Source organism: Entelurus aequoreus, linkage group LG20 (assembly GCF_033978785.1).
Source record: "Entelurus aequoreus isolate RoL-2023_Sb linkage group LG20, RoL_Eaeq_v1.1, whole genome shotgun sequence".
Taxonomy (NCBI): Eukaryota; Metazoa; Chordata; class Actinopteri; order Syngnathiformes; family Syngnathidae; genus Entelurus; species Entelurus aequoreus.
In genome coordinates this window covers 21,596,034-21,618,533 of record NC_084750.1, presented here as the reverse complement: position 1 = coordinate 21,618,533, position 22,500 = coordinate 21,596,034, and the positions used below count along the sequence as shown (strand labels likewise).

The window sequence follows — 22,500 nt, the reverse complement described above, 5'->3', positions numbered from 1 at the left end:
TGTACAACCAAAGCGAGAGTTGTGTCCGGGTGCTTGGATGTAAGTCGGATCCGTTTCCAGTGGGGGTTGGTCTCCGCCAGGGCTGCGCTCTGTCACCTATCCTGTTTGTGATTTTCATGGACAGGATTTCTAGGCGGAGTCGTGGCCATGGCGGAGAGGGTATACGTCTCGGGGGGCTAAAGGTTGCGTCACTGCTGTTTGCAGATGATGTGGTCCTGATGGCACCTTCGGTTCGTGACCTTCAGCTCTCACTGGATCGGTTCGCAGCCGAGTGTTCAGCGGCTGGCATCTCCAAATCTGAGGCCATGGTTCTCAGCAGGAAACCGATGGTTTGTACAGTCCGGGTAGGGGACAGGACTCTGTCCCAGGTGGAGGAGTTTAAGTATCTCGGGGTCTTGTTCACGAGTGAGGGAAAGATGGAGAAGGAAATCAGCCGGAGAATCGGAGCAGCTGGGGCAGTATTGCAGTCTCTCTGCCGCACTGTTGTGACGAAACGGGAGCTGAGTCAGAAGGCAAAGCTCTCGGTCTACCGAGCTATCTACATTCCTACTCTCACCTATGGTCATGAAGTGTGGGTAATGACCGAAAGAATAAGATCGCGGATACAAGCGGCCGAAATGAGTTTCCTCAGAAGGGTGGCTGGCATCTCCCTTAGAGATAGGGTGAGAAGTGCAGTCACCCGAGAGAGACTCGGAGTAGAGCCGCTGCTCCTTCGCTTGGAAAGGAGCCAGCTTAGGTGGTTCGGGCATCTCGTGCGGATGCCTCACGAGCGTCTCCCTAGGGAGGTCCTCGTTGCACGTCCCACTGGGAGGAGGCCCCCCGGCAGGCCAAGGACCAGATGGGGGGATTACATCTCCTCTCTGGCCTGGGAACGCTTCGGGATTCCCCAGGAGGAAGTCGCAAATGTTGCTCTGGAGAGGGAAGTCTGGGGGTCTTTGCTGGAGCTGCTGTCCCCGCGACCCGATTCCGGATAAGCGGTTGAAGATGGATGGATGGATATATATATATATATATATATATATATATATATATATATATATATATATATATATATATATATATAAAAGGCTTTCCATTTTTTGGCGGCTCCAGACAGAAAAACCCCAACGACATTATGATTCGTACAATTTCAGAATTTGCTTTTTCCATTTTTAAACAAAGAAAACAATCTGAAGTTGTCTTTAGTTTTAAATTATCGTGCCGTGATTTTACCAGTCCGGCCCACTTGGGAGTAGATTTTTCTCCATGTGGCCCCCCCCCCGATCTAAAATGTTTTTCCCCCTGTTTTTTGGGGGGGAGCTTGTATATATATATATATATATATATATATATATATATATATATATATATATATACTTCCACTGTAGCTATTATATATATATATATATATATATATATATATATATATATATATATATATATATATATATATATATATATATACTTCCACTGTAGCTATTTTAAAAAACGACTGTAATATTAATCAAACATGAACAATGACGTAATTAGTGCACACTTTACCTGAGCACATGCTGCTTTTTGCCCGATGCCTTGAAGGACGAGGGGCTCCCTATCGACTTTATCCTCAACTTTGGCAACTTGAACCGCTTTTTGTCGTCTGGCTTCTTCGTCTTGTCCGTCGTCGACTCGTCCAGGTTGGGTTCGCTCCTGGAGAAGAGACTTTTCAGGGACTTTTTGGTGGAAGTCCTCCTCGCCATCGCCGCTCTCTGGATGACAAACAAAGTCTCCGTGATGCAGTTGACATGAATGGTGGCAGCGTGTTGACAGAGGGGCGTGGTCACACACGAGGACACGCCCACTTTACAATTGGCCGGCATGCTTGGAGAAAATATATGACATTTATTCATTTAATTCCCTCTGGGTGCTTTTTTTTTTTTTTTTTTTGGCGGTGCTGCTCCCAAATTCTACGGAGGGGCCCTTCCCATCCCCAAATACCCCAGGGCGAGGCGTATTTTGGCACACCTTTGGCCTTAGTTATTTAGCAGGAATTGCGGGTTTCAGCATTTTATCGTTTATTCGTTGAAACGGCGACATCTTGTGGCCAAAGAGCGTACTACTAAATACGGTGGCCTGGAAGTGCAAAACACTAACGATTCATGTAAGAAATTATAGTAACAGAAATCCCAAAAATACTTTAAAACTCTTTCTACTTCTAACAAGCAAAAAGCTGTGAAAACTATGATGCTGCCCTCCAAATTTGGACTATTTATAAGAACGTTTTTGTATTGTAGCGGCTTGGCTACGGGGTGTTAGCCAATGACTTTGACTAGGGGGCGGGACTTCCGGGGAGAGATAGGGAAGTGACGTTGCTGATTGGATGTAAAGCGTTCGAGGTTTTTTTGTTTGTTTAGTTTTTTATTTATATTTTTATTAATTATTTTCCAAAATTAACACCAGCCAAAACATATAACAAACAGAGGAAAAACAAAACACAAAGGACAAAGCAAATAAAACCAAACAAAACAAAACAATACCCCCCTCCCACTCCCACACATTCGCACATCCATCGAGAGAAGCTTACATGGAGTAGAGAACATCCAAAATGAAAAGAAATTAAAATTATAATACCAAAAAATATTAAAAAATTAAATTATAATTCATACATTAACCATCTGACCAAACCAGTCTATTGACTTTTGCAGTCCAAAAAATAAATATATATATATATATATATATATTTTTTAAATTGAACAACATACATTTATATTTCACACAAGAGTTAAGGCACTTTCAACATCAAGGAAAGAAAACAAAAATAAAATAAAAAAATAAAAATAAATAAAAATAAAAATAATTCATACATTAACCATCTGACCAAACCAGTCTATTGACTTTTGCAGTCAAGATGTGTGTGTGTGTGTGTGTGTGTGTGTGTGTGTGTGTGTGTATGCATGTATATATTTTTTTTAAATTATTTTTTTTATTATATTTTTTTTAATTGAACAACAAACATACATTTATAATTCACACAAAAGTCAAGGCACTTTCAACATCGAGGAAAGAAAAAAAAAAAAAAAAGCAAATACAGATAGAGTATTAAATATTATAAAATAATTATACAAAATATAAACAAACATGAAAAGAAAAAAAGGGCTACCTAAATCACTTTTTTTTTTTAAATTACCAGATATATCAATTTAATGGCTTTTGTACTTTTAATCATTCTCCAAGATTTGATTGATAATTGTAAACCATTAAGCCAATTGCATTGCTACATATTGTAGCGGCTGGCTACGGGGTGTTAGCCAATGACTTTGGCTGGGGGGCGGGACTTCCGGAGAGAGATAGGGAAGTGACGTTGCTGATTGGATGTAAAGCGTTCGAGGCTTTTTTGTTTTAGTTTTTTTATTTATATTTTTATTTTCCAAAATTAGCACCAGCCAAAACAAAACAAACGGAGGAAAAACACAACACAAAGGACAAAGCAAATAAAACCAAACAAAACAAAACAAAACCCCCCTCCCACTCCCACACACATCCATCGAGAGAAGCTTACATGGAGTAGAGAAAATCCAAAATGAAAAGAAATTAAAATTATACTAAAAATTTATTTTTATTTTTTTTAATATATATATATATATATATAATAACAATAATTCATACATTAACCATCTGACCAAACTAGTCTATTGACTTTTGCAGTCAAAATAAATAAATAAAATTATTTGTATTTTTTTTTTTTTTTTTTAAATTGAACAACACATTTATATTTCACACAAGAGTTAAGGCACTTTCAACATCAAGGAAAGAAAACAAAAATAAAAAATAGATTATAAAAAAATTAAAATAATTCATACAATAACCATCTGACCAAACCAGTCTATTGACTTTTGCAGTCAAGATATGTGTATTAAAAAAATAATTTAAAAAAATAAAATTTAAAATATATACATATATATATATTTTATTTTTTTGAAATTATTTTATTTTTTGAAATTATTTTTTATTTATTTTTTTTAATTGAACAACAAACATACATTTATAATTCACACAAAACTCAAGGCACTTTCAACATCGAGGAAAGAAGAAAAAAAAAAGCAAATACAGATAGAGAATTAATTAATAAACAGTTATAAAAAATATAAAAAAACATGAAAAGAAAAAAAGGGCTACCTAAATCACTTAATCATTCTCCAAGATTTGATTGATAATTGTAAACCATTAAGCCAATTGCATTGCTACATATTGTAGCGGCTGGCTCCGGGGTGTTAGCCAATGACTTTGGCTGGGAGGCGGGACTTCCGGGGACAAAAAGGGAAGTGACGTTAACAAGAAGGTAAAGAGTTCAAGTATTGCCGGGAAATTTTAGAACAATTTCTACCTCTAACCAAAAAGCTGTGAAAACAAAACCCCCTGGCACTGTTTTGTACTGTTTTTGTAGTGTTTCTGTACTTATTTTGATTATTATTTATTTGCTTGTATGTAAATGTTGGATATTATAAATGAAGGTTTATTAAAAAAAAAAAAGTGTTTTGCTGGGAAAAGAAGGGAGACATTGGGGTTGTTGTGTGGTTGAATCGCATATTTTACAATAAAGACATGACAAACAAAGAAGTTGTATAAGTCTACATTCCTGGGATATTACAATATATATATTTTGCATTCTAGTGTAGTTGCTTTATTGAGTTTACAAACCCCTGGCGCTGTTTGTTATTACACATTGTCTACTGCCCACAGCCTGAACCTACACCATTGTTATTACACTATTACGTTGTAATTACACATTGTCTACTGCCCACGGGAAAAAAAAGGAAGAAAAACAGACTTGCTTCAGCAGCACAATTCTGGTGCTGTACTTGTAGATGTCTCAAAACGTCATCAGGAGTCCCGACAAAACCTGATAATGGAAAAAATGCATATTTTACGAAAACATTTTTTTCCAATCCAGTGCTTGTCTAATCGATAAGCACTGGATTTGTTTTGGTACTTACCAAAGGTCAAGGGTCAACGGACATGCCGGCATGACTTCTGGGACCAGGCTCACCCTAGCAAGAGAAAAAGTGGTTAAAAGTGAAGTGCATAATGTAAAAAGTTGGATTTAATAGTGCTTACTTGAACTCCAGGTCCACCTTTGGCCCCTGGACTACCAGGTAATCCTAGAGAGAACCGCAGCACAACCATACACATGTAATAGAACACACTCTTTATTTAGGACCACATGTTACAGTGCATTTTAATGTATAATCACCTCATGATAGTATTACCCAATTCCCTAAGCCAGTGATTCTCTAACTGTGGTACGACAAAGAATGACAAATATGCAAACTGTTATGGCCAAAAATATTCAATGAATACTTATGGCCACTACACAACTGTATTTCAATGTTGGTCATTATGGTGGTACTTGGAGAGCAAAGTTGTTTTTCCTGAAGTGGTACATGTATATGTCAAATTTGATCTATTTTATTGTGTAAATGATAGTAACATATAAATGTTTGTCAACATTATGCTGCAAGCAAAAATTTTGTATGCATAAATATTGATTTCTGAAAGTAAAAACATTTTCTAATTGGCTAAACGGTTGCAAATTATCAATTACATCTGGGAAAAAGTTTGAAGTACAAAAACCCTTAAATAGATATCTTTATTAAAAAGTTTTAAAGTGACTTAACCTAACCCTTTTTTTTTTTTAATTGTATCATATTTTTTAAATTATTTTTAATACTCTTTGTACTTGCTTTTATTTTCTTTCTTTGACACATTTTTTGTTCAACCTGATGGATGTGTACAATTGTTGAATATAAAAAAACAAGTTTGACAACAAACTATGCTTGCTAGCGACAGAGACAGAGACAGAGACAGATATATAGCTAGCTAGCCAGCCATATCCATACTTTGTTGAATTTTCAAACAGGGTTTTACAGTGAACAATTTAGCATTAGTATAAAACTCAAACCATAGCAGTGGACTTTTTCCCGGATGAAATGTTACAATGTTTGTTTTGTTTGTCCGAGGCGGCGCCGGCAGCCTCACAAAAAGATTTTAAGGAAGCTTATAAACCATGATAGGATGCTCAGACTGACTTCATATTTCAGGATTATACAGAAAAACATGTATACAATAGTCTTAATGTATTTATATGTGCACCTTATTGCTTTTTTTATCCTGCACTACCATGAGCTTATGTAACGAAATTTCGTTCTTATCTGTGCTGTAAAGTTCAAATTTGAATGACAGTAAAAAGGAAGTCTAAGTCTAAGCATCCTATTATGGTTTATAAGCTTCCTTAATCTTTTTGTGAGGCTGCCGGCGCCGCCTCGGACAAACAAAACAAACATTGTAACATTTCGTCCGGAAAAAAGTCCACTGCTATGGTCTGATATACTAATGCTAAATTGTTCACTGTAAAACCGTTTGAAAATTCAACAAAGTATAGAAGTTACAGCTATTTTTTATTTTAACGTCGGTACTTGGTTCATTAAATAATTTAAAAATAATCTATCAAGTTTTAAAATATTGCATTTCTTCAAGTTACCGACTTTTCATTCATGCATTTATTATGTTTTGAAGTTCACTTTCCAAAAAATAGGTCACTTATTTTCTTAGTTTTAAAAAGTGACAAATTTTGAGCTTCAAAAATTCCTAGCTTTTTTAATATCTTTATGGTTCAAATACCATTGAAACACTGTTTCCCTTTGCACTAGTGTCGTTTTTTTTAAAGATATTTAGCATTTTAAATTTTGAGAGTAGTCAGATGAATTTTTGCTGTATGTAGTAACCTAACGTGTTGCTTATAAAGTCATTAATTAGCAGTTTTTGTCATTTTGTTCATTAATGCTAGGTTTATTGCCTGTAGGCTGCTGGCTATTCAGTTTAAACTACTCTTCAGCTGCTATACAACACACGGGCTACGGGGAGAAACATTTTCAAGCCAAGGACTAGCTAAACATTTGCAGGCATGTGAGAACCCTTTCAAAAAAAGAGAAAGACTGACAACAAATTTTTAAGACCAAACATGAATGTTTAAAACGCGAGATTTTAGCTGAGGAGCTATCGCTAGCTGTTGTGCTAAGTCGCTATAAGGAGAGTAATAAAGCTGGAGTCACTCACCAATCTCCAAACCAAAACATTGCGTCACTCGCGAGAAGAAAAGTTGGCGCCAAATTCATTCCAAATGTTTGGTAGTTCCACGCATGCGCGAATAGTACATCACTTCCGTCAAATTGTTCGGTGGAAAAAGATGGCCAAAAAAGTCAATTTTTATGATCTTTATTCGAGTAACACTTTGATAGAAGATTGCATACAGAACAACCGTTACTTAGGAATACAGTATTTATTTTGAAACCGCTCAGAAACCGGAAGCAGCCTTAAATGGTAAATACATATTTTTAAAAAATACTTTATATACATCAAATACATCAATCCACAATACTGATCATTCTACGTTTTAGTGATACAACAAAAAATAAAAATTTAAAAAGAAGCAAAAAGCCATCGTAAACACTCAAGGGCCGATGTCCGCGCATGCGCGAAAAGAACGTCACTTCCGGGACTTTTTTTTTTTCAATGGCGTTTCTGCGACTTTACGTTTTGTGATGTTTAAATGTTTATTAATCTGTTGTATAAAAGCTAGCTTATTTTAAGGGAATATAAACATGAACAAGGGGGTATATTTAACAAAAAATCAGGGCGTATTACCGCCACTTTCACGAATCTGTCATTGCAATGAATGACACACAAGGGCTGGAGAATGTTAAAGAAAATTCATTTCCACTGATAGGGCCTGGGCCTAGGTTTAAGAATAAACTTAAACATTTCCAACAATATGGATGAAATTAAATTCATCCATATTCATCCATCCTAATTATAAGAACAAACATCACTAATAACTTTTTAAATGTACTTTCAGTCAATTTTGTAAATATCAGTGAAATGATCTTCTTTAAACAGCTCCTCATTACAAAACAAGCACTTATTTTCCTCGGTTTCCTCACAAGTTGCGTCTTCTGAGTCCACACAGGAGCCGTCTTCCTTCCTCTTAGCAGCATGTCAAAGGAATGACTGTCTGAAGCTCAAACATTTAAGCATGTGCTCTGAGCAGGTGAACAGGTGAATTCAATCAAAGCAATCAGTTGGAAGCAGGTGGAGATGTTCAGCCCTCAGCTCTCACTGTTGCCCCTTCAGGCCTGGAGTGTGCTCTACATGCTGCTCTGTACTTTGACTTGACACTATGTAATATGTACAATATACACACTGTGTATATTGTACATATTACACCTGCTTCCAACTGATTGCTTTGATTGGATTCACCTGTTCACCTGCTCAGAGCACATGCTTAAATGTTTGAGCTTCACTCAGTCTCTCCTTGTGACATGCTGCTAAGAGGAAGGAAGACAGCTCCTGTGTGGACTCAGAAGACGCAACTGGTGAGGAAACCGAGGGAAAGAAGTGCTTGTTTTGTAATGAGGAGAATGTTTAAAGAAGATAATTTCACTGATGTTTACAAAATTGTTTAGGTTGACTGAAAGTACATTTAAAAAGTTATCAGTGATGTTTAAGTTTATTCTTATAATTAGGATGGATTGTTTAAATGTAATTTCATTCATATTGTTGGAAATGTTTAAGTTTGTTCTTAAACCTAGGCCCTATCAGAGGAAATTAATTTACTTTAAGCATTCTCCAGCCCTCGTGCGTCATTCATTGCAATGACAGATTTGTGAAAGTGGTTGAAATGTGGCGGTAATACGCCCTGATTGTTTGTTAAATATACCCCCTTGTTTATGTTGTTCCCCTAAGATAAGCTAGCTTTTATACAACAGATTCATAAAACGTGAAGTCGCAGAAACGCCTTCGGAAAAAAAAAAAGTCCCGGAAGTGACGTTCACTTCGCGCATGCACGGACCTCGGCCCTTGCGTGTTTACGATGGCTTTTTGCTTTTTTTACATTTTTATTTTTTGTTGTATCACTAAAACGTAGAATGATCAGTATTGTGGATTGATATATTTGATGTATATAAAGTATTTTTTTTTTAAAATATGTATTTATTTGCCATTTAAGGCTGCTTCCGGTTTCTGCGGGGTTTCAAAATAAACACTGTATTTTTAAGTAAAGGTGGTTTTGTATGCAATCTTCTATCAGGGAGTGTTACTCGAATAAAGATCATAAAAATGAACTAGCGGGAAAGTTAATAAATACCACGAACGTTAAAAGTATTTCTGATTCTGGAAAAAATTTATGGAAGTGACGTACTCTTCGCGCATGCGTGGAACAACTACCAAACATTTGGAATGAATTTGGCGGCCACTTCTCTACTCCCGAGTGATGCAATGTTTTGGTTTGGAGATTGGAGAGTGACTCCAGCTTTATTTACATATATAACCTATATCTCTCCTTGTAGCGACTTAGCACAACAGCTAGCGATAGCTCCTCGGCTAAAATCTTGCGTTTTAAACATTCATGTTCATTCTTAAATTTGTGTCAGCCTTTCTCTTTTCTTTTTTTTTTTAAAAAGGTGCTCACATGCCTGCAAATGTTTAGCTCAGTGGTGTCCAAAGTGCGGCCCGGGGGCCATTTGCGGCCCGCAGGTCATTTTTTAACGGCCCCATGGCACATTCTGAAAATACGATTAAAAAAAACATAAAAAGTGATATAAAAGAGCAACCATGTGAAATGTAACAAGAAAATGTTGCAATGTTTACTCTAATAACACAAAGCTGCCATGCAGGCTGTTTCTTTCTTTAAAAAAAATAATGAATCAAAATCAATGTCATTATGAATTATTGACCTATTCAAGGCTCCAATTACATCACATTAAATATTCCACTTTGGGATATTCTTTGGGAAAATGTTGCATATTTTGTGTTTGCCATATAAAAAAACTAAGCTGTTTTTTAAAGGGCCTAAAACGAAGAAACAAAAAACATAAACAATGCAACTTATAATTGACGGATAGATTTGAAGTTGATCTCAAGATTATTGTGTTAAAAGTAAACAGCAAAAAAAAAGTATAATTTATTTTTTCACACTTTAATGAGTAGGACCCTTTTGGATCCCCAATAATTTTAGTGTGATTTGTTTTTAAGTGTCATTGCTCAAAAATAGTAATTAATTAAAATCAATGTTGTGAGTTATCGACCTTTTTAAGGCTCCAATTATTATATAATCTCAAATATTCCACTTAAAAATTTTATTGGATGAAAATATTACATATTTTGTTTTTTTACCATAAAAAAACTGGGTTTTCTTTGACAAAAAGAGCATACAACTTAAATCTTTAAAAACGTTATAGTGACAGATAGACCTAATGTTGATCTAGAGATTTAAACCTTGAATAATAATACTGAATAATGACACATTTTAAATATTTTTTGGACCAAAACCTTTTGGGGTCCCCGGGATCAAGCCTGAGTGGAGGCCTAAATGTATATTTTTTATACATGTATTGATTTTTAAAATAAAAAATATCAAAATGGCCCCCGCTTGCTTTGATTTTTCAGTGTGCGGCCCTCGGTGGAAAAAGTTTGGACACCCCTGGTTTAGCTAGTCCTTGGCTTGAAAATGTCTCTCCCCATAGCCCGTGTGTCGTATAGCAGCTGAAGAGTAGTTTCAAACTGAATAGCCAGCAGCCTTCAGGCAATAAACCTAGCATTAACCAAATAACAAAAACTGCTAATTAATGACTTTATAAGCAAGACGCTAGGTTACTACATACAGCAAAAATTAATCTGACTACTCTTAAAATTTAAAATGCTAAATATCTTTTAAAAAACGACCCTAGTGCAAAGGGAAACAGTGTTTCAATGGTATTTGAACCATAAAGATATTAAAGTAGCTAGGAATTTTTGAAGCTCAAAAATTGTCACTTTTTAAGACTAAGAAAATAAGTGACCTACTTCTTGGAAAGTGAACTTCAAAACATAATAAATGCATGAATAAAAAGTCAATAACTTAAAAAAAATCACTTCATGCAATATTTTAAAACTTGATAGATTATCTTTAAATTATTTAATGAACCAAGTACCGATGTTAAAATAAAAAATAGCTGTAACTTCCATATTTTATTGAATTTTCAAACAGGGTTTTACAGTGAACAATTTAGCATTAGTATAAAACTATCAGACCATAGCAGTGGACTTTTTTCCGGATGAAATGTTACAATGTTTGTTTTGTTTGTCCGAGGCGGCGCCAGCAGCCTCACAAAAAGATTAAGGAAGCTTATAAACCATAATAGGATGCTTAGACTTAGACTTCCTTTTTATTGTCATTCACATTTGAACTTTACAGCACAGATAAGAACGAAATTTCGTTACATAAGCTCATGGTAGTGCAGGATAAAAAAGCAATAAGGTGCACATATAAATACATTAAGACTATTGTATACATGTTTTTCTCTGAAATATGAAGTCAGTCTAAGCATCCTATCATGGTTTATAAGCTTCCTTAAAATATTTTTGTGAGGCTGCCGGCGCCGCCTCGGACAAACAAAACAAACATTGTAACATTTCATCCGGGAAAAAGTCCACTGCTATTGTCTGATAGTTTTATACTAATGCTAAATTGTTCACTGTAAAACCCTGTTTGAAAATTCAACTATGTATATATGTATATATGTGTGTATGTGTGTGTATATATATGTTTAAAGTGTACCAAAGTTTTTATTTATTGTGTGTGTATGTATTTATGTATGTATATATAAACTTTGGTACACTTTGTCATCTATAACACAAAGCTGACACTAAGGTCATGTCCACACGAACAGAGATACCTAAAACACATACATAGCTCTGTGTTTAGGCCTCTTATCCTCTTTAAAAATGCAGACTATTGCAAGCGCAGGTCAAAGTGTAGAGTTCCAAAACTCTCCGCTGAGCGTATGCGTGTACACGGCACAACCGGAGACTTGAGATGACGTCACGGTTGTCATTTCCAAGCGCAACACTGCCTTGCTGCCTTTAAACACACTATAAGATGATTTATTGTATGTTTGAACATAAATATGCTGCTATTTTCACTCAACATGAATTAAAATGGGCTTTGCGACACTCATGAACAGTCAGCTGTTTTGGATATGATGGCTGTGGAACCGGCTGTGATATTTAGATATACGCTGGCTGCGTGATGACGTCATCACGCACTAGTGGACAATGTGAGAACAGTTACGCCTGATCCATGAGACAGGTGCATGCAAGCGAGGTTGATGATTAAAGCATCCAAATCAATCTAACCGTCTCAATATTGAACTAGCAACAAAGCACACCTACAAACATTACAGTGGCGACGAGGACCTCATACTCAGAGGCTGTAGAATTGTAATTCCATCATCTCTACAACGCCATGTCCTTGAACTTGCTCACGGAGGCCATCAAGGCATTGCCAAGACAAAGGTATTGCTCAGAGAAAAAGTGTGGTTTCCAGGCATTGATCAACAAGCAGAGACAATCATCAAAACCTGTCTAGCCTGTCAGGCTAACACTCCAGTCACCAGGACAGAGCTACTCAAAATGTCCAAGCTACCGGAGTCACCATGGCATTCAGTAAGTGCAGATTTCTATGGACCTCTCCCATCCGGAGAATACCTGATGGTGATTGTAGATGACTACACACGGTATCCAGTAGTGGACATTCTACATGCAATTTCGTCTAGTGTGGTGATACCCCGCATGGATAACATCTTCTCAATGTTTGGGATACCACGTGTCGTGAAGACAGACAATGGACCTCCATTTAATGGTTCCCAGTTTTCCCAGTTTGCTCAACACATGGGATTCCAATCACAGAAAAATAACACCACTTTGGCCACAAGCAAATGCGACAGCAGAAAGATTAATGCGTACGATTGGGAAGGTGATTAGCATCGCTCCGATGCAAGGCATCCCATGGAAGCAACAAATATCTTCTTACGTGAGTACCGAGCTACACCACACTGCACGACAGGAAGATCTCCGGCCGAGTTGATGTTCCAACGACGCATGAATACAAAGATACCATCAGCCTGCTCAGCAACCATTAGTGCTGATGAAGAAGTGCGTAAAAGGGACACTGAGGAAAAAGCCAAAATGAAGTACCGTTCTGATGAGCAACGACATGCAGCACCATCTTACATCAAGCCAGGTGACATTGTGCTTTGTCGTCAAGTGAAACAGAACAAGTTCACAACACCGTACAGCAAGGAACCACTCACAGTCACTAACGTGAAAGGCTCCATGGTGACAGCTGAACGGAATGGCCATACCATCGCTAGGAACAGTTCGTTCTTCAAGAAGATCCATCCCATGGCGCAGCAAGACCAACTGCCACCACTCGACTACGACCTGGATCCTGATCCTAATGATGGCAATGATCACCCAGAACCAGCACCTACACTGCCTAGATATCCAGTCAGGCAGCACAGGCATCCTCCAGCCTATCTGCATGACTATGAATGGACTGTTTAGAGTTACGGAGACACGCAAAGAAAATATATCCTTTCAATATCTTGTTTAGCCAGGTTGTGTTTATGAATGTTTAGCATATGTTCTGCATCAACCAGTGTATGCAATGTGAAATATGATGATATTTTGAGTGTCCACACTTGTGATTTCAAGGCAGTAATTTTAAGTGTACAAGAATAACTTAAGTTGTATGAGAACCTGTGTTAGTGTCCATTTGATAGACAGGTTGTCTTTAAAAGAAAAAAAAAGTGATGTGATATTTAGATATACGCTGGCTGCGTGATGACGTCATCACGCACTAGTGGACAATGTGAGAACAGTTACGCCTGATCCATGAGACAGGTGCATGCAAGCGAGGTTGATTAAAGCATCCAAATCAATCTAACCGTCTCAATATTGAACTAGCAACAAAGCACACCTACAAACATTACACCGGCCACCTGATGGCACAACTTTGACAAGTAAGACTTTTTGCTCTGTCATAAGAAAGGTGCAACATTATCTTATGTTTTTAGTCCTTGTTTAACGACAAATCATGAAGATAACTTGCGTGTCTTGCTTCCATTATTGTAGATTGAGCCGGGCGCGACCGTGCACGCACTTAAAGAGCGACCAAGCAACAAAAAAACAATGTAACGTCATCCTTGTAGTGTGTACTGATAAAGACAATATACACTTCATTACACATGTACCATTTTATATCCATGATTAAATGCTTTGTAATTCCCTTAACATGCAAAATGGTTTCCTGCGTGCTGATTTTAGAAAGAATGTGGACTTCACTGCATATGTAATACATCACCATGTTGCTGAACATGTTATAATTCTATCATTTGCTCTTTAATAATGTTCCCAGGGCTCTGTGTACGTGCAGGCTGGGTTTAAAGATAATGTACATGTCATTGTACGTCTAGTATTTCAAAATAAAAATAAGAGGTGTAATGCCACCATTTGTCAGGCTTCTGATTGGACAAAATGTGCATGACAGCAGATGTATGTGTTTGTAAGTTTTGTCTTTAATGTCTAGTATTTTTTTTTACAAAATAAAAATATATCAAAACGGTGCCCGCATACTTTGACTTTTTGGTGAAAAAGTTTAGACACCCCTGTGGTAACATTTATATTCCAATAATGTTTTTGTTTAAATGCTTGTTCCCCTGACTTATGACTTCACAAGCAAATATGTAAAGGTTGTTCTCCAAGTACCACTTCAGGAAAAACCACTTTGCTCTCCAAGCACCACTATAATGACCAACATTGAAATACAGTTGTGTAGTGGCCATAAGTATTCATTCATCAGTTAGAGAATCACTGGCTGAGAGAATTGTGTAATACTATCATGAGGTGATTATACATTAAAATGCACTGTAACATTTGGTTCTAAATAAAGAGTGTGTTCTAGTACATGTGTGATTGTGCTGTGTTTCTCTCTTTAGGATTACCTGCTAGTCCAGGGGCCAAAGGTGGACCTGGAGTTCAAGTAAGCACTATTAAATCAAACTTTTTACATTATGCACTTCACTTTTAACCACTTTTTCTCTTGCTAGGGCGAGCCTGGTCCCAGAGGTCATGCCGGCATGACCTCTGGGAGAGAGAGGACCGATGGCGTTCCAGGTGCTCAAGGTCTGAGTGGAACCAAAAGAGTCAAGGTATGTGGTGAAAAAGTCCACAAGGGGGCAGTGTTTACCCAGGAGTTAAATACAAGTCATGTATTTATGCAGGATGAAATATTTCTGTCCTTGTAGTGCTTCAGTACTTAGGATTTATACTGAAGATAGTATATTTCATAAGTATTTATCAATACTTACCATTTCTTCTAAAGATAGTATAACATGTTTCTGTCCTTGTACTATAGTACATTAATACATACACTTTCTTTGAAATATAGTATGTTTCTATCCTTGTACTGTAGTACATCAATACTCCTAAAGATAGTATATACGTATGTATTTACACTTTCTTCTAAAGATAGTATATTATATAAGTAATTGTCCTTGTACTGTAATACATCAATACATACACTTTCTTCTAAAGGTAGTACTGCTCCTCTGTCACAAGGTGTCCTTCAGGGTTCGATGCTTGACCAAGCATCCAACCCTGTACATGCTCCCCCTCGGTAACATCATCCGCCGCAATCACCTCCAATTCCACTGCTACGCAGATAATGTCCAGCTATACATCTCCACAAAATCTCTCCACCCTGACCGACAGCCTCACTGAAATCAAATCATGGCTGCACTCCCAACTTCCTCAAACTCAACTGACAAATCTGCCATGCTCATCATCGGCCCCAAATCCCTCACCAAAACTGCTCACAACTCCACTCTGTCCCCATCCACTCACATCCGCAACCTCTGAGTCATTCTGAATAACCTCTCTTTTCAACACCATGCCAACCACATCACAAGAACTGATTTCTTCTACCTCAAAAATATTGCCAGTCTCTGTCCATCCCTCCTTCTCTGCCGCTGAAACCCTGATCCATGCCTTCATCACCTCCAGACTGGACTACTGTAACAGCATCCTCTACGGCTCATCTTGCAAAATTCTCAATAAACAATACATTCAAAACTCTGCCGCCCGCCCGTGTACTGCTTTTATATTTCCTGTATTTTATATTATTACTTTAAACTGTTTCATCTTTAAATTTTTTATCCTGTAAAGCATCTTTGAGTGCTCTGAAAAGCGCTATACTAAATAAAATGTATTAGTATATTATAAGTAGGGATGTCCGATAATGGCTTTTTGCCAATATCCGATATTCCGATATTGTCCAACTCTTTAATTACCGATACCGATATCAACCGATATATGCAGTCGAAATAAAATAAGATAAATAAATTAAAAACATTTTCTTGAATAAAAAAGAAAGTAAAACAATATAAAAACAGTTACATAGAAACTAGTAATTAATGAAAATTTGTAAAATTAACTTAAAGGTTAGTATTATTAGTGGACCAGCAGCACGCACAATCATGTGTGCTTACGGACTGTATCCCTTGCAGACTGTATTGATATATATTGATGAATAATGTAGGAACCAGAATATTAACAGAAAGAAACAACCCTTTTGTGTGAATGAGTGTAAATGGGGGAGGGAGGTTTTTTGGGTTGGTGCACTAATTGTAAGTGTATCTTGTGTTTTTCATGTGGATTTAATTTAAAAAAACAAACAAAAACGATACTGATAATAAAAAAAGATACCGATAATTTCCGATATTACATTTTAACGCATTTATCGGCCGATAATATCGGCAGACCGATATCGGACATCTCTAATTATAAGTATTTCAGTATATCAATACATACACCTTCTTCTAAAGATAGTATATTATAGAAGTGTTTGCGTCCTTGTACTGTACATCAATACTTAATTTTTCCTAAAGCAGGGGTGTCAAACTCAAATACAGAGTGGGTCAAAATGTAAAACTGAACAAAGCCGCGGGCCAAGGTTGAACAAATTAACCTTTTTAATAGAGAGCCAAACAAGTTTTGCGTTGAATATTGAACAATCAAGGCTTAAATAACTTTATAGTGACATGCAAAATTGAGTTTCAAATTAAAAAATATCAATGGTATATCAAAGAAAATTTAAATAAAAATTGAATGCCTCTTCTATTTGCGGCCTTCTGAGGTAAATATCAAAATAAACTTTTTCCACAGGCTAATACATTTGTAAATAAAATGAATGAATCAAACATTCAAGCCTTGAAGTAGCAAGAGAAAGTGCATGACTAAAACGTTAATTATTGCTTAGTATGCTACACTGGTGTGCTATAACACTGAATATGGAACAAGCAACGCTTATATAACTTAATAGTGCAAAATCAACTTTAAAAAACAATGGCATATTAAATACAATTTAAATAAAAATTGAATGCCTCTTTTCTATTTGCAGCCTTCTGAGGTAAATATCAATAACTTTTTCCACAGGCTAATACATTTGAGAAGAAAATAATGAATGAATCAACCATTCAGGCCTTTTTACTGCTCAGTTTGCCACACACTGATTTAGTCTGATATGCGCAAGCCAGATACCTGCCATCTTTTCTTGGATGCTAGCATTTCAGTACATGATTACTTACACTTTATTCTAAAGATAAAATAGTATAAGTGTTTCAGTACATCAATACTTAGTTTCTTCTAATGATAGTATGTGTTTCTGTCCTTGTACTGTAGTACATCAATATTTACACTTTGTCCTAAAGGTAGTATAACATGTAAGTATTTGAGTACAACAATACTTACACTTTGTCCTAAAGGTAGTATAACATGTAAGTATTTGAGTACAACAATACTTACACTTTGTCCTAAAGGTAGTATATTATATAATTATTTCAGTACATCAATACATACACTTTCTTCTAAAGATAGTATATTGTATGTGTGTTTATGTCCTAGTACTGCAGTACATCAATACATCCACTTTCTCCTTAAGGTAGTATATTATGTAAGTATTTCAGTGCATCAATACATCCACTTTCTTCTAAAGATAGTATATTGTATAAGTGTCTCTGTCCTTGTACTGTAGTACATCAATACTTACACTTCTTCTTAAGATAATATATAAGTCTTTCTCTCCTTGTAAATCATTACGTGAACTGTCTTCTAATGATAGTATATAAGTGTTCGTTAAATATGTATTTTCTTCCATTTTCAGGTTTTGTCAGGACTCCTGATGACGTTTTGAGACATCTCCTACAACTACAGCACCAGAATTGTGCTGCTGAAGCAAGTCCATTTTTTAAAATTGTAAGGGTCCCCGCTTACGACATTTTAGCAAAAAATTTGTTTTGTAAAATATGCATTTTCTTGTGCAGCACGGTGGAAGAGGGGTTAGTGCATCTGCCTCACAATACGAAGGTCCTGAGTAGTCTTGGGTTCAATCCCGGGCTCGGGATCTTTCTGTGTGGAGTTTGCATGTCCTCCCCGTGACTGCGTGGGTTTCCTCCGGGTACTCCGGCTTCCTCCCACTTCCAAAGACATGCACCTGGGGATAAGTTGATTGGCAACACTAAATTGGCCCTAGTGTGTGAATGTTGTCTGTGTATCTGTGTTGGCCCTGTGATGAGGTGGCGACTTGTCCAGGGTGTACCCCGCCTTCCGCCCGATTGTAGCTGAGATAGGCTCCAGCGCCCCCCGCGACCCCAAAAGGGAATAAGCGGTAGAAAATGGATGGATGCATTTTCTTCCATTTTCAAGTTTGGTCGGGACTCCTGATGACGTTTTGAGAGATCTCCTATAACTACAGCACCAGAATTGTGCTGCTGAAGCAAGTCCGTTTTTTTAAAATTTGTTGTAAGGGTCCCCCCTTACGACATTTTAGCAAAATAATTTTTTCTTAAATATGCATTTTCTTCCATTTTCAGGTTTTGTCGGGACTCCTGATGACATTTTGAGACATCTCCTATAACTACAGCACCAGAATTGTGCTGCTGAAGGAAGTCTGTTTTTTTTAATTTTTTTGTAAGGGTCCCCCCTTATGACATTTTAGCAAAAATATTTTTCCATAAAATAAGCATTTTCTTCCATTTTTAGGTTTTGTCGGGACTCCTGATGTTTTGAGACATCTACAACTACAGCACTAGAATTGTGCTGCTGAAGCAAGTCCGTTTTTTTAATTTTTTGTAAGGGTCCCCCCCTTACGACATTTTAGCAAAAAAATTTTTTTATAAAATCTTCCATTTTTAGGTTTTGTCAGGACTCCTGATGACGTTTAGAGACATGTCCTACAACTACAGCACCAGAATTGTGCTGTTGAAGCAAGTCCGTTTTTTTTAATTTTTTGTAAGGGTGCCCCCTTACGACATTTTAGCAAAATTATTTTTTCGTAAAATATGCATTTTCTTCCATTTTCAGGTTGTCGGGCCTCTTGACGTTTTGAGACATCTACAGCACCAGAATTGTGCTGCTGAAGCAAGTCTTTTTTTAAAATTTTTTGTAAGGGTCCCTTCTTACGACATTTTAGCAAAAAGTATTTTTTTTTCGTAAAATATGTATGAACAAGACCCCGAGATACTTAAACTCCTCCACCTGGGACAGAGTCTCGTCCCCCACCCGGAGTGTACAAACAATCTGTTTCCTGCTGAGAACAATGACCTCAGATTTGGAGATGCTGATCCTCATTCCAGCCGCTGAACACTCTGCTGCGAACCGATCCAGTGAGAGCTGAAGGTCTTGAACCGAAGGTGCCATCAGGACCACATCTGCAAACAGCAGTGATGCAACCCTTAGCCCCCTGAGACGTATACCCTCTCCGCCATGGCCATGACTCCGCCTAGAAATCCTGTCCATGAAAATCACAAACAGGATAGGTGACACAGCGCAGCCCTGGCGGAGACCAACCCCCACTGGAATCTGATCCGACTTATATCCAAGCACCCGGACACAACTCTCTCTTTGGTTGTACAGAGATTAGATGGCCCTCAGCAGGGTTCCCCTCACTCCGTACTCCCTCAGCACCTCCCACAAGATCTCCCGGGGGACCCGGTCATACGCCTTCCCCAAATCCACAAAGCACATGTAGACTGGATAGGCATACTCCCAGGCCTTCTACAGGATTCCCGCAAGAGTAAAGAGTTGGTCAGTTGTTCCACGACCAGGACGGAATCCACATTGCTCCTCTTGAATCTGAGGTTCGACTATCGGCCGGACCCTCCTTTCCAGTACCTTGGCGTAAATTTTCCCAGGGACGCTGAGTAGTGTGATACCCCTGTAATTAGCACATACCCTCTGGTCCCCCTTTTTGAAAAGGGGAACCACCATCCCCAGTCTGCCACTCCCTCGGCACTGCCCCAGACTTCCACGCAATGTTGAAAAGGCGTATCAACCAAGACAGCCCATCAACACCCAGAGCCTTCAGCATTTCTGGATGGATCTCATCAACCACCGGAGCTTTGCCAGTGGAGTTGTCTAAATACCTCAGTGACTTCACGCCAACAGATCGACGTCGATCCCCCATCATCCTCAGGCCCTACTCTTATCAGGGAGGGTGTGTCTGATGTATTTGGGTTCAGGAGTTCCTCAAAGTGCTCTTTCCAACGCCCTACGACTTCCTCACTTGAAGTCAGCAAAGTCCCATCCTTGCCGTACACAGCTTGGATGGTTCCCTGCTTCCCCCTCCTGAGGTGCCGTATGGTCTTCCAGAACAGCTTTGGTGCCGCCCGATAGTCCTTCTCCATGGATTCCCCGAACTGCTCCCACACCCTCTGCTTAGCCTCGTCCACGGCCGCTGCCCTTCGGGCCCGACTGTGCCTTGCAACTGCCTCCGGAGTCCCCTGGGATAACATACCCCGGTAGGACTCCTTCTTCAGTCGGACGGCTTCCCTGACCACCACTGTCCACCAGGGTGTTCGAGGGTTACCGCCCCTTGAGGCACCTAAGACCTTCTGGCCACAGCTCGCAGCTTTAGCAATAGAGGCTTTGAACATTGCCCATTCCTGTTCAATGTCCCCAAACTCCACAGGGATGGCAGAGAAGTACCGCCGGAGGTGGGAGTTGAAGTCCTTCCGGACAGAGGACTCCTCCAAACGTTCCCAGTTCACCCGCACTACACGCTTGGGTTTGCCAGGTCTGTCCAGAGGTTTCCCCCGCCATCTAACCCAACTCACCACCAGATGGTGATCAGTTGACAGTTCCGCCCCTCTCTTCACCCGAGTGTCCAAAACATACGGCCTCAGATCAGCTGATACGATTACAAAATCGATCATTGATCTTTGGCCTATGGTGCTCTGGTACCAGGTACACCTATGAACATCCTTATGCTTGAACATGGTGTTTATCGCAAGTCTGTGACTAGCACAGAAGTCCAATAACAATCCACCACTCAAGTTCAGATCAGGGAGACCGTTCCTCCCAATCACGCCAGTCCAAGTATCACTGTCATTGCCCACGTGGGCGTTGAAGTCCCCCAGCAAGACTATGGAATCCCCTGCCGGCTCCCCATACAGGACCCCATGCAAGATATCCAAGAAGGCCGAATATTCTGAACTCTTGTTTGGTGCGTACGCACAAAAAAGTCAGTTTTCCCCCCTCCAACCCTAAGGCGAAGGGAGGCGACCCTCTTGTCCACCGGGGTAGACTCCAAAATACAGGCACTCAGCCGGGGACTCGTGAGTATCCCCACACCCGCCTGTGCCCTCACACCCTGAACAACTCCAGAAGTGAACAAGGGCCATCCCTTGTCCAGGAGTGTGGTTACAGAGCCCTTGTTATGCCTAGAGGTAAGCCCCACCAGATCCAACCGGTAGCGCTCCACCTCTCGCACCCGTCCTCGTTGCACGTCCCACTGGGAGGAGACCCCGCGACAGGCCAAGGACCAGATGGGGCGGGGGGGATTACATCTCCTCTCTGACCTGGGAACACTTCGGGATTCCCCAGGAGGAAGTTGCAAATGTCTGGGGGTCTCTGCTGGAGCTGTTGTCCCCGCGACCCGATTCCGGATAAGCGGTTGAAGATGGATGGATGGATGAATGAAATATGCATTTTCTTCCATTTTCAGGTTTTGTCGGGACTCCTGATGACATTTTGAGACATCTACATTTACAGCACCAGAATAGTGCTGCTGAAGCAAGTTTTTTTTAATTTTTTGTAAGGGTCCCCCTTTTGACATTTTAGCAAACTTTTTTTTTTTCATAAAATATGCATTTTCTTCCATTTTCAGGTTTTGTCGGGACTCTTGATGACGTTTTGAGACATCGCCTACAACAGCACCAAAATTGTGCTGCTGAAGCAAGTCCGGTTTTTTGAATTTTTTTTAAGGGTGCCCCCTTACGACATTATCGCAAAATTCTTTTTTCGTAAAATTTGCATTTTCAGGTTTTGTCGGGCCTCCTGATGACGTTTTGAGACATTTCCTACAACTACAGCACCAGAATTGTGCTGCTGAAGCAAGTCCGTTTTTTTGAATTTTTTTGTAAGGGTCCCCCCTTACGACATTTTAGCAATTTTTTTTTTCGTAAAATATGCATTTTCTTCCATTTTCAGGTTTTGTCGGGACTCCTGATGATGTTTTGAGACATCTCCTACAACTACAGCACCGGAATTGTGCTGCTGAAGCAAGTCTGTTTTTTTGAAATTTTTGTAAGGGTCCCCTCTTACGACATTTTA

General features: G+C 38.7%; 2 protein-coding genes and 1 long non-coding RNA gene across 3 annotated transcripts in view; 1 reads left to right on the top strand and 2 right to left on the bottom strand.

Moving 5' to 3' along the window:
* Positions 1–1,838, bottom strand: part of LOC133636407 (uncharacterized) — a 180,996-nt gene extending 179,158 nt beyond the window's left edge. The window contains exon 1 of the mRNA XM_062030399.1: positions 1,522–1,838. Coding sequence (XP_061886383.1) covers positions 1,522–1,838 — 317 coding nt within the window. The remainder of the gene's footprint in view (positions 1–1,521) is intronic.
* Positions 1,839–3,992: 2,154 nt separating this feature from the next.
* LOC133635629 (uncharacterized) lies at positions 3,993–8,023 on the bottom strand. Its single transcript, XR_009822090.1, has 4 exons — positions 7,956–8,023; positions 5,074–5,117; positions 4,953–5,006; positions 3,993–4,858 (listed from the first exon to the last, which is right to left on the bottom strand). It is a non-coding gene; the product is annotated as an uncharacterized LOC133635629 (long non-coding RNA).
* A 24-nt stretch (positions 8,024–8,047) lies between these two features.
* On the top strand, positions 8,048–15,944 carry LOC133636406 (mannose-binding protein C-like). The gene is made up of 5 exons (XM_062030398.1): positions 8,048–8,062; positions 8,345–8,387; positions 14,829–14,872; positions 14,940–15,041; positions 15,554–15,944. The coding sequence occupies exons 1-5, from the start codon at positions 8,048–8,050 to the stop codon at positions 15,758–15,760; spliced, it is 411 nt and encodes a 136-aa protein (XP_061886382.1). The 3' UTR covers positions 15,761–15,944.
* Positions 15,945–22,500: the final 6,556 nt, after the last annotated feature.

Excerpts from the sequence above, each read along its gene's own strand:
- LOC133636406 (XM_062030398.1), top strand. Across the intron at positions 14,873-14,939 it reads AAGGTGGACCTGGAGTTCAA|GGCGAGCCTGGTCCCAGAGG; the intron begins GTAAGCACTATT and ends TTCTCTTGCTAG. Across the intron at positions 15,042-15,553 it reads GTGGAACCAAAAGAGTCAAG|ATAATGTCCAGCTATACATC; the intron begins GTATGTGGTGAA and ends ACTGCTACGCAG.